This window comes from Zophobas morio, unplaced genomic scaffold (genome assembly GCF_036711695.1).
Source record: "Zophobas morio isolate AGI-343-1 ecotype UQ-CSIRO unplaced genomic scaffold, CSIRO_AGI_Zmor_V1 ptg000224l, whole genome shotgun sequence".
NCBI classification, from domain to species: Eukaryota; Metazoa; Arthropoda; class Insecta; order Coleoptera; family Tenebrionidae; genus Zophobas; species Zophobas morio.
In genome coordinates, this window is record NW_026972328.1 from 151,392 (window position 1) to 162,552 (window position 11,161).

The 11,161-nt window shown below is 34.1% G+C and overlaps 3 protein-coding genes across 4 annotated transcripts; 1 reads left to right on the top strand and 2 right to left on the bottom strand.

Moving 5' to 3' along the window:
- The first annotated feature begins 45 nt into the window (after nt 1-45).
- LOC135146358 (serine/threonine-protein kinase 24-like) lies at nt 46-2,540 on the top strand. The gene is made up of 15 exons (XM_064078524.1): nt 46-198; nt 257-525; nt 600-656; nt 754-836; nt 886-990; nt 1,075-1,140; nt 1,193-1,273; nt 1,347-1,437; nt 1,505-1,582; nt 1,645-1,700; nt 1,759-1,843; nt 1,906-2,030; nt 2,086-2,152; nt 2,204-2,278; nt 2,328-2,540. The coding sequence occupies exons 1-15, from the start codon at nt 179-181 to the stop codon at nt 2,483-2,485; spliced, it is 1,416 nt and encodes a 471-aa protein (XP_063934594.1). The 5' UTR covers nt 46-178; the 3' UTR covers nt 2,486-2,540.
- A 65-nt stretch (nt 2,541-2,605) lies between these two features.
- Nucleotides 2,606-4,335, bottom strand: LOC135146359 (large subunit GTPase 1 homolog). Of its 2 annotated transcripts, none has more exons than XM_064078525.1 (12): nt 4,197-4,335; nt 4,101-4,144; nt 3,944-4,045; nt 3,747-3,821; nt 3,628-3,700; nt 3,518-3,572; nt 3,395-3,459; nt 3,257-3,336; nt 3,129-3,201; nt 2,988-3,072; nt 2,867-2,927; nt 2,606-2,803 (listed from the first exon to the last, which is right to left on the bottom strand). In XM_064078525.1, exons 1-12 carry the CDS (start codon nt 4,285-4,287, stop codon nt 2,648-2,650), a joined length of 960 nt encoding a protein of 319 aa, XP_063934595.1. In that variant the 5' UTR covers nt 4,288-4,335; the 3' UTR covers nt 2,606-2,647. The 2 variants fall into 2 exon arrangements, with proteins under 2 accessions (XP_063934595.1, XP_063934596.1); XM_064078526.1 differs by having other exon boundaries at nt 2,718-2,803; nt 2,853-2,927.
- Nucleotides 4,294-5,579, bottom strand: LOC135146373 (large subunit GTPase 1 homolog). Its single transcript, XM_064078545.1, has 8 exons — nt 5,532-5,579; nt 5,432-5,478; nt 5,256-5,379; nt 5,009-5,117; nt 4,865-4,951; nt 4,714-4,807; nt 4,512-4,645; nt 4,294-4,432 (listed from the first exon to the last, which is right to left on the bottom strand). Exons 1-8 carry the CDS (start codon nt 5,557-5,559, stop codon nt 4,294-4,296), a joined length of 762 nt encoding a protein of 253 aa, XP_063934615.1. The 5' UTR covers nt 5,560-5,579.
- Between the last annotated feature and the right edge of the window lie 5,582 nt (nt 5,580-11,161).

Below are 11,161 nucleotides of genomic sequence, written 5' to 3' on the forward strand. Positions count from 1 at the left end.
CCTCAACCGTAGTATTCTTGGCGTAGGGCACTGTTAAAGTGGTTATCTTTAACTTTTTAAAAAAATTTAAAAGCTAAGCTCATTAATAAGTTTAACTTTTTTCTTTATAAGTTTTTTCTGATGCCGTTTAGATTTCTAGGTTTGTCCGTGGATTAAAAATATAAATTAAGTAGTTACCATGACAAACCCAGAGCAGGGGTATTCATATGTTCTAGTTTACAAAAAATCTTTATATAAATTAAACTTTAATAAATAGGAGTCTTACTTGCGACTTAGACCCAATTCTTGTCATGAATTCATATAAGAAACTTGATCTCTTTTATCTTACTCAGTTGGAATCTAGACTTTCGTCATGTCTAGAAATATCTCGGGGCATCTTGAAAAGAGAATCAGAAGTTGTTAAAAGTTACAATAATATTTTGACGAAATCGCAAATCTTTTCCCCAGAGAGGCCGGGATTAGAAGAATTGGAAAATCAGATGAAATTACTAGCTTTAGACAGGGAAGACCCACATCGGCTTACAGGTTGTAGTTGTAAATTAGCTTTTTTAAGTTTAAGAGCAGAAACACATACTTTTTTACTATATGAATTAACGTAGACTCCTTTGTTGATTATAATGACTTATATTATGAAAAAATTGCTTGCGTCGGAAAAGGTTACCTACAGTTAAAATATATTTTATCTGGCGAGTAATTTATGATAGCTTCTCTTCCACGGGCTCTTCACATTTTTATTAAAAATAATTTCTGCAGGCTCTTTTGGGGAATGTTTTTTGGTGAAACATAAAAAGACGACTAAGCGATTATGTCTAAAAATAATAGACCTATGCAAAAAGGTTAGTAGTTTGTGGCTATTTTATAACTTTATTAGTTAAAGGCATATAGAATTGCGATATTGAGGATGCCCGAGCAGAATGCTCTTATCTTAATCGAATTAAAAATGTTAATTGCATGTCTCTCTTTGATTTGCATGTGAATGTCAACATGGAGGTTTTTTCTTTTATTTTTAAAAAGTCTCTGCCTAATGGGTATGCTGTTGACTACTTAATTTATTTTTAATTAAATATATAAAAGTTGCACATCTACATGGAGTACTGCCCCTGGTCTTTGGAAAGTTTAAGGCTTTTGAGAACTCAGAAGGTGCCTCTATCGGGATTGCCCTAGCTTTGATCATCCCCTTCCGCCTATTTAGGGCACCGTAAGGGATCGTTTAGACATAGAAATTGTGTGGTGTTCCATGTTTCAAGCTTTAAACGGGCTGGCTTACTTAAGTGTACTGGCCTTTGTTTTATAAATTTTTGGTGAAGAATAACTAATAATCATTTTATTTCGGGGATGGGAATTAGGAGTTTGGGTTAAGGACGCCGGGCGAAGAGAATGATCTCAAAATTGCGCATCTGGACATCAAGAGTGAAAATTTGATGGTCACATATGATGGTAATGAGCCAAAAAATAATTAAGGACTCAAAGCTTGTCATTATTTTGAATCTTTAAATTTTTTTAGGGCTTATAAAAATAGCGGATTTCGGAATGGCCATGATTTTAAGAGGCAACGAAAAAGTTAACGATGGCATTCGACGAGGTTTATTGCACTCTTCAGTTTTACAAAATTAATTGATTTTTTATATATACAAAACTTTCAAGGGAGTAATGCCTACATGGCCCCAGAAGTAATGAAAAATGAAGAACATGACGAGAAGGTTTTTACTAATAAAAAAAAGTCCACCTCTATTATATTTGTTAAGCACGCCCGCGCAGGCAGATATGTGGTCTCTGGGGATCTCTTTTTACGAGCTGAGCCTAGGGCATCTCCCACGAAGAAAATCCAAAGACTCTTTTTGGCGTAGCGCTCTACTTTTTTTATTATTATTTAATTAAACACAACTTATCTTTAAACTGCGCCAGCCAGAACCATTAATTTACTAAGGCAAGTGTGCGACGAACGAAGGGCTCTTCACACAACGCAAGTTTTGCAGAAGATGATTGTGCCTGATTGCAACCAGCGCAGCTCCGCAATCGACATTCTTAAGGTTTTCTTCTTGGCTCCTACTGTAACCACCACTTGTACGCAAATTGAGGGCGTAGGGAAATCTGTTTGCCTCCTACACGACTGCCAGCTGCCAGGAAGTCGTTGTGGCCGCCTTGAAAAAGGGTTCCCTTTACCCTTTTATAGTTGATTTCTTTTTATTTAAAAATACTGCAGGAAATATTCTATACGAAAGTTATCTTAAGTTTGAAAAGGAGATCATTGCGAAAGGCCGAGAGTTTTACGTCGAAGGTTATCGGCCTTTCTGCTTTCTTGTAATTTTTTTTTTAATTTTTCATAGTCCCTACATCGAGCTCTTCAAGCACTGATTCGGAAAGTGAAGAAAGCGAAGACGAGGAGGAAAGCGAGGAAAGCGAGGAAAGCGAGGAAAGTGGAGGCGGAGAAGATATAAGCGAGGAAGACTCGTATGAAATTGAAGAAAGCGAGAATGAACAGTAATCCTCTGGGAAATTAAAATAAAAATTCTTTAATAATAAAAGCAACAACACCCCTACCCGCTTTACATCTTAGAAAACAATTTTTTTTTAATAAAAGGAGACTTTATTGAAACGTCCACGGAAGATGCAATATCAGTGCAACGCATGAATAATTATTTATTTCTTACAGAGCAGTGTTTTTATAGTAGAGCCTTCTTAATTTCCCTCTTTTATTCTTGTTATTATGATAACGCCATGGTTTGCCAACAGGTCGACCAAACTCATCTCTCTCCAAAACTTCAGATTCCACTGGGAACATCTCAGTTTTTCCTTTGATTTTCTAAAAGTAATGTTAATCAAAAAAAAAACTTGAAAAATAATAAGTAAACCAAAAAATATTAACCCCCCAAAAGCGAGTGTCTCCCATCAAGCCTGCTGCTTTAGCTAGCGACTGATAATTGTATCTACAAAGCAAAGACAAGGAAATTAGCTTTTATAAAAAATCCGGAAAATCTCTGCTGTACTTGTCTTTCGTGATACTGCCGGACGTTGAAAAAAGAAGAGCTGTATTTTCATTTGCCGGAAGAACAGTTTTTTCCCCGCTAGAAACTATAATAATAAAATTTCGTGACGAGTTGCTTAAACTCGCGCAAGGCACGTGGCACCTGCGGAGAAAAGATGAGGGTTAAACACTTCGTTGGGAACGCCCGGCGGCGGGTGGCAGTAGAGAAGTTTTCCCTAAGCAAGACGGAGGGAAATGAAAATATAATCTTAATAATAAACAGCAAGCGACCTTAATGTAGTCTTTAATAAGAATCCGCGCTGATTTCTGCACTTCAGGAAGACCATGGGAAGTCATAAATCCCCGCGCATCTACAGCAGCAGAAGTGCTTATTCGTAATAATAATAATAACTTAAAAAAAATACACACTTCCAAAAGCGTGCAAAAGTTCGTAGCCCGTCGCCGGTCTCTCCGGATCCTCTTCTTCACACGGCCTATAATAAAAAAGAGCATCCCATAAATAATTACACAAAGCGGAAAAAAAAGACTTGCCTCACGATGTGCAACCCATAAGTAGACTCAAGTGCACTTCTAGGGATACGTTGGGCTGCGTCCGCGGTACTAATAGTGTAGATGAAGAGGAAAGTAGTAGAAAACAATACCGATCAGGGTAGCAGGCGGAACAGGATCGCGCAGTTGGTCGACAGGTAAGATACCACTGCATAGCATCTCGGCCTAATAATAATGATAGTAATAATAAAAGTAATAATAATAATAAAACCTTAGTAGAAACAAAATTAGGAAAAACAAGCCCAGGACAATCCATTAAAAGAAGCCCACTATCCAAGTAGTGCGTCTTTAATTTAAATAAAAACAAAACTTCATAACTAATTTACTGTTAAAATTTAAAGTAAATAAAAATAATAAATTAAATAAATAAACTAAAAATTTTAAAAAACATACTAAATAAAAATTTACCTGAAAATGCTTTGTTTTTCCGGGCGTAGCCGATACAGAAACTTTATTACATTTTAACAAAGCATTGATGGTTGAACTTTTTCCAACGTTCGGGTAGCCAACCTTTAAACAAGAAGTAATTAATTTCAATCCTAATTAAAAAAAAACAAAAGAAAACCATTCCGAAGGTGAGGGGTCTTACCTGCCCAGTCTTATCAACACCTATCAGTAGACACTCGCACATCTTTTTTAGTAGTAAGTAAACTGCTAAAACCTGTGTTTCCAGTAAAAGAATTTTTTAATTTATGAAGTAATTCGCTGCGAGTTAATATTCCAGAAGAATCAATCTGACTATCTGAAAACATAATTATTCAGGAAACAACAAGGGCTATAACAATAATAATATTAATGCCCTGGGAATCTTTAAAGTCTTCGTCTTGTGTACACTGCAAGGCTGACCAAAAAGCATGCTCAACTTGGTTATTTTCAAAATAGGTTGTCCAGTAAAATCTATTTTCATAATCAACACAAACAGCACAGCAAAAAAAATATTTAATTTACTTAAATAATAAAAGTTAAAAAAGATTACCTTTGAGCTTTAGTTAGTAGATCGGCTTTATTAATTAACAATATATTTTTCTTTAAAGGATCAATTTCTTTCACGTACCGAAAAAGATCAGCACAATAAAACAATAAAGGATTTCGTGCATCCACAAGTTGTACCTCAAGTAAATTTAATTTAATAACGGTAATAAATATCCACCAACTTTTATAATAAAAATAAAATTTACCACAACGTGGCTCTTCTCGATGACTCGCCACAGTTGCCTCCATACCTCTAAATTTCTCTCATAAGGTGTTAAAAGTAGAACATCTTTTTGAATGCTTGTTCATTAAAAATAAATTAATTTTTTTTTTTAAATAATTCGGTAACAATTATACAAAGCCAACTGGCGTCTCCAATTTAAAAATTCTTTTCTTTCTAACTCTAATAGAAGTTGAGAATTAGTCTGTTTTGTCCACTTTGGTCTTAAAAAAAAGTAAAAAGTAATTTACTTTAGATATATAAAGGTTTTTTTTAACCACCTTCTGGGAATGGTTAGAAGTAACTGAGAATTTTTAGAGCACTGCAACTGTTCACCTTGCTCTAAACTAGTAGCAAAGCTAGAATCAACTAGCATAACACCGTCATTTTCTAAGGAAATATCAATGTTACGTCTATAAAAGGTTTTATAAAGTTTAGAATTAAAAGCGAAAAAAAAAATTGGAGACCATAAACTGAATATAAATTAAAAAAAAACAATACAAAAAGCCAAAACAAGAACTTTTATACCAACAGTATACTTTTCAGCAAGTAACTGTGCTGATTCTAGTAAAGTAGCAATATCTGAAGTAGTTGTGACAGATTCAAGGTTTGGCTCAAAAGTTAATTCATTATCATATACATTAAAAGGTAACTAAAAAAGAATTGATTAAAAAGGTAAAAGAAAGCTGAAAGTAAAGAACTACCCGAGGTACTTCTGATTTTCTAAACCTGTCTCTTATTAGGGATTTTCCTATTTATTAACTATTTTATTGAAAGTTATAATAAAAAATATGTATTTAGGACCTAAACAAGATCGCTTCTTGTTAGTCATTAGCAAGTAGATCGTGACTCCCCAAGTCGAACGACTCACTCAACAGGCACTAATTAAAAACCACGTGTTGTGCCGTACCTTATTTGTCATATATAGCTAGCTACAAAAATTTGAGACTGGTTTATTAACATTAATACGTATTTTTCCATAAAATATAAAGGTATTAACTGTAATATTTTTTGTCTATTTTTATGTGCGATGTCATCTTAAAAGATATAAACTATGTAATTGCGATGATAAAACGCATTCGTTACAGTTGGTGGCGTTACTATTTGTTAAGGAAGGGAAGGAGATTACGCACAATTGGTTATAAATTACTATTTTAGTAAGCCCAGTGCTATAAATAAAATTTTAATTAAAAAGTTTATAGAAACTATTTAATTATTAGTTGTGTTTATGTTGGGGTACCTTTTAAATCCCTGTTTCCTTTCTTTTCACTACCAATAAAACGTTAAATTTTTTAATAGGGTTAACTCACCTTTTTATTGGTAAGGGGGTTAAAACATCTTTCTTTCTTATAAAACACAGAGACTTTCCCTAAAAAATTTCACTTTAACCTTATCAATTGCGGTATAATAAATTTGATAACAATTTTAATTTTTTTTTTACAATTGCTATATACATTAACTGTATATTTCATTCCTGTTTACAATCATTTGAGGCTCCTAAATGCATGCATTAATCCCTCCATCCATTTGATACATGACACATAAAGGACAAGAAAAAAAAGCGCTGTACTTTGCTAACCCTATAAATAACCAGGGGATTTTTTTCGGGTTCTTTTAAGTGTTTCAATAATCTAAATTCAATTTTATAATTATCCTTACTGATTAAGGCGGATTTTTCATAACCAAAACTTTTCTTTCTTAAAAATTTCTCCATCCCAGAAAATATATTCACTCGTCTCTCATACTTTGTACAATCAATTTAAAAGGACGCATGATGTAGCTATTATCATGTATCATCAAAATATCTTCGTTCTAACTAACGTCCCTTTTATTCCCAGCATAAATTTTTTTCAAAGAACTTATTTAATTGTTCTGTCCCCCCACTTTATCTCAGGTTTTCTAGCTGATTCTCACCACTTGTTTTAACCTTGCATAGCGCCTTATGATTTGTGAGATTATAAAGTTGAGTATTAAAATAATTGGTAAAAATACTGTTCAGTTATACTTTACTGTACTTTAAAGCAAAGTCTTTACTTACATTTGACTCTTTACTCACTGAACTATTATGCATATCAGCTTGTCGCAATTGCGAGTCGTATTACTCGCACAAGGCCACCATTTACATATTCAGAGGTATCATCCGTTTTTGTATCTGAAGTTTCCTAGTCGTCCATAAAGTTCAGTTTGTGGCTTGAGGCAGCCCTTTATAACTTCTTGAACCTCCAATGAAAAGTTTCCTCTTTTCAGAACTACCCTTTTCTTCCATTCAATTTAAAAAGAGATGATTTTTACCAACTATACCTTTCAGTTGCATATAGATCAGTCAACATGCTGCTCCGCAAGGATAGGAAAGATAGCGGTTTGTTCGCAAACTGGCCCTAAGTTAGTCCCATAACAATATAACTTCATTTAACTTCATCCAACTTCTTTCTCTCTAATAACCTCCCTAACGATTGAGTGCAAGCTTGGATCCATTACACTTATAAATGCGTCCCAACTGTCTTTTTCTTTTCAAAGTTAAACTCTGGCCGTACGGAGCTTCCAGTGCACTTTTCCTATGTAAAAAATCTTCATTTTGAAATTTCCACTCAGCAAAGCGTTTAAGACTTACAACCTTTCCTTTACTTTTATACTCATCTATTCTATGGTTTTTTTTAATAATCCTCTACTAATGACTATCAATTAGACTACAGATTATTACTAAATTAATGTAATTAATTATGACCACTTATTAAATAAATCATACTACAACCAAGAAAACTATTAGGCTGCTAATGTAGCGCATTAAATGGTTGGCGACAATTGCAATTTAATTTAAAAATTCTTATATAATGCAACCCCTTGCAGTTAAAATACCCACGGAATATCATTTAGTTTAAAAATAAGAAAAAAATAAATGCTTAAAGTTAAATAAGGCTCTCTATGATTAAAAACAAGCGGGAAGGTTGTGATATGAACTCAGAACTAAGAACTTGGATGTGGACTCACGCAATTCTTAATAGGACCCTGTATCTTCTATCAAAAGGACGAGCGGCTCCTTTTAGATTTGCGGTTAATTTCGACATATCCTTAGTAGTTTGTGTTTCATTAGGTTGAGTAAAGCATATTTAATCGTTTACATTATTTACATTCTCACTATTATTACTATTATTATTACTATTACTATATTTACTATTATTACAACTATTATTATTTCTATTCCTATTATTTATTACTATCAGTATTATTATTACTTTTATAATTTTTATTAAAATCGCTGTTATTAATTAATTTGTTTATGTTGATGCTGCTTGAATCAAAAGTATAGATTGCCTTATAATTAATCTTAAATATTGTTTTCAAAAGTTGGTTGTACATGAAGTGTTACATCTTCCCTAGCTGTGATGTTCGCTTAATGTTGCATTGTAGTATCAATAGTAGCACCGAAAAGTTGTGATCTTAAAAATAAACCTTTGTTACACTTTAAGAGAGATCCAAGGGGGTATTTAGCACTACGGAAGGGAAAGATGTCTCCAAAACATACTATATCTCGAGATCTGACAATTTGCCCTTTTGTTAACTTAAGTATAGCATATCCATCCTTAGTAGAATTTGTCAATTTGGTAAGAAGAATGCCTTCAAGAGCCTAATACTGAGAATTCTTTTAAATCCAGGTCATAAAACAGGATTCTACAATCTAGAGGTAGATATAATTTAGTCCACCAAACTTAAAACCGAAAAATTCATTAGGCGCTTTTCGTTTATGCCTTTTTGGAACATTTTTTAATATATAATCCGCGTTCACGTAAAGCTTCGCTCAGAAAACTTTTTATAATGAGTCATATTACACATTGTGTAAATGCTTCTCTCACTCAGCATGTATTGCGGTTTATCTTAAGGTACTGTTAAGAGACTAAAACCTGCATTGGGTAGTTCTTAGGTAAGTTTACTATTCATGAATTCACTGCCCTTGTCCGTTCTTACTTCCTCAATTGCAGCATCTTAAAATTATTGTCATAAGTAGCCTTTTCTAAAAGTTTTATAAAATTGGCTTAGTGTGCCTCAGTGCTGTCATTTATTGTATTGGTACGTGTTTATCGTATCGGGTATCAGACAACAATTTTTTATCTATGGAGATAGGTGGTCCGGCGCAGGATGTAGCTATTATCCACGTCTTCAAAATATCTTCTTTCGTGCCGACTTTCCTTTTAATCTCAGCATAAAAAATTTTTCAGTGAACTTCTTTAATTGTTTCTCTCTCCCTCTCCCCCATCCCCCTTCCTACGGGATCCTTAAAGCTGGAGCCCCGGAGGCTCTCTGCTGTCACCTTTATCATTCTCCCCTATATACATGTGACATTCCCTTTCCTACCAACTAACTCTCCCCAGTTCTATACGCTGACGACATCGCCATATAGTGTTGTCCAAAATCAACTGCACTAGCTATTAAATATGTGGAGGCCATCTTTATAGACTTAAAAAAAGGTTTGCGAAATGGTAAATTAAGAGAAACCCTACCAAATGCCACGCGATATCATCAAAAGAAAAAAAAAGAAAAAAAATAATGCTTTAATGTTATAGATAATACCTCTACCTTACTGCAGTCAAGTAAAATACCTTAGCGTTATTATCGACCCTAGACTTAACTGGAAAGCCTCACAGTAATTATTTTGTTAAAAAAAATTAGATTCGACCTTCTGCTTTATACCCTCTCATATGCAAAAATGAAGTTACTAGAATCTTTGAAATAAACTTTATGTATAAATCTATTAACATATCTATTATTAGTTCCTCATCTGTCTCATGGTTTTAATTTGCATATAACCAGGCTTCAGAGTCTTCACAACAATCTCCTTAGAATGTTTACAGGGGCACCTTGGTTTGTGCGAACTCCCTAACTACACCTTGGATGAGAAATTAAGATTGCAAAGAGATCGCTGTCTTTATGTTATAAGAAATTTCCCGAGAGGCTTTAAACTGTAAAGGAGACCACCCTTCTCAGTGATCCTCTCCGTAATGAGAGAAGTTAGATTAAGCAGTATAAGTTATAGCTAATATAAGACTGTAGAATGTCAGAACGATAAATAAATAAATAGGTGTGGCTATCTCTTTTTTCTTCTTTGGTGTGCACCGTGTCTTTGTTATTTTAGTTTTGCGAGGGTCCAAAGGACCTGCTATTGTAAAGGTAATATTTTAGTATAGAGGGCATCGTAGCCAAAGTTGATAAATAAATAGTAGTTTTCAGGACAACTTAGTAAACACGAAGTTATTGTTTTACTTGATATTTTAAACAGATTAAACACATAAAGTAACCAAGCGACAGAGCTTTATACATGAAAGTTCACAATTTAGACTTTTGTTTCTAGGTGAGAAACTTTATATAATCCTCAGTGCTAGCAGAGTGCATACAGTTATGAACTATTTAGAAAAAATGCTGGTGTCCCTGACCACGGAATTATAACTTAACGGCATATAGTAGCTATCTTGAATAATTGTTACTTTCGAGAGTTTAACTTCATGTGAGACTAATTAAATATTGTGATTGCTAACGACATGATAAATATTACTCAAAGGTTTGATATGTACTACTTTATTAGTAATTTGAGCTACCAGGCATAATTTCCTGAAAGCTTGTAATGAAGGACAAGATTCTCTCTTTTACGCCGTATACGAGGGTGAAGTGATATATTTTGGGTATCAAGTAGATACGGACTATTATATCCATATCAGGAAGGCATTCTTGATTTTATCCTTTATGGTTACCTTAAAAATTCCAAGCCAAAATGTCGTTTATTGACTTAATAGCACACCGTCAAAATAAACGCCTCAAGCAATTTCCGTACAATGAAAGGATTGACATTCGTGTGCTCAGAAAATATATTTTTTTAAAAGTCTAAACTGCAACCGAAATTAAAAAGGAGCTAAATTCAACATTAGAAGACTCTAATACATCGAATACAGCTGTTGCACATGGGTTGCTTAATTAAAAAGGGTCCGATAAGCACCAATGACGACCCACGTAGGAGCTCATTGAAGTGTCCACGCTAGTAATGGTATAGACCGCAGAGTGAAAATGAGAGAGATAGCAGAAATTGTAAGCATTTAAAGGAACCAGTACGTATATTTACACATGTTTACCCGAACGAATTAGCTTACGCAAAATGGGTGCCGCGTTTCAATATTGACAACAAACCTGTCACAATGCTAAAGACGGTGAAGGATCTGAAATTTGTTAACAATGGTTAGTAGACCACAAGCACTTCGTTATATCTTTCTTCCGTTCTGGAACGGGCGTTCTACATAGGAATAAAAATTGCAGGGATTGATGCAACACGGAAGAATTGAACTCTTTTAGTAATGGGACTCATCTTCTTGGCAGCACTCCATTCAATCTCTGCAACTTTTCAACGTACCGTCTGGACCGCCTTGATAGAGGCGGCGGAGACGCAGCTATTT

What these genes read in the sequence shown, in the direction of transcription:
- LOC135146358 (XM_064078524.1), top strand. Translation starts at nt 179, where the DNA reads ATGACAAACCCAGAGCAGGG. An exon ending in AGACCCACATCGGCTTACAG is followed by an intron (nt 526 to 599) that starts GTTGTAGTTGTA and finishes GAATTAACGTAG; the next exon opens with ACTCCTTTGTTGATTATAAT. An exon ending in ATCCAAAGACTCTTTTTGGC is followed by an intron (nt 1,844 to 1,905) that starts GTAGCGCTCTAC and finishes AAACTGCGCCAG; the next exon opens with CCAGAACCATTAATTTACTA.
- LOC135146359 (XM_064078525.1), bottom strand. Translation starts at nt 4,287, where the DNA reads ATGTTTTCAGATAGTCAGATTGATTCTTCTGGAATATTAACTCGCAGC. An exon ending in GACCCCTCACCTTCGGAATG is followed by an intron (nt 4,046 to 4,100) that starts GTTTTCTTTTGT and finishes TCTTGTTTAAAG; the next exon opens with GTTGGCTACCCGAACGTTGG. An exon ending in TCCGCCTGCTACCCTGATCG is followed by an intron (nt 3,573 to 3,627) that starts GTATTGTTTTCT and finishes CCGCGGACGCAG; the next exon opens with CCCAACGTATCCCTAGAAGT.
- LOC135146373 (XM_064078545.1), bottom strand. Translation starts at nt 5,559, where the DNA reads ATGACTAACAAGAAGCGATCTTGTTTAG. An exon ending in CAAGAAGCGATCTTGTTTAG is followed by an intron (nt 5,479 to 5,531) that starts GTCCTAAATACA and finishes GTTAATAAATAG; the next exon opens with GAAAATCCCTAATAAGAGAC. An exon ending in TGCTGAAAAGTATACTGTTG is followed by an intron (nt 5,118 to 5,255) that starts GTATAAAAGTTC and finishes ATATTTCCTTAG; the next exon opens with AAAATGACGGTGTTATGCTA.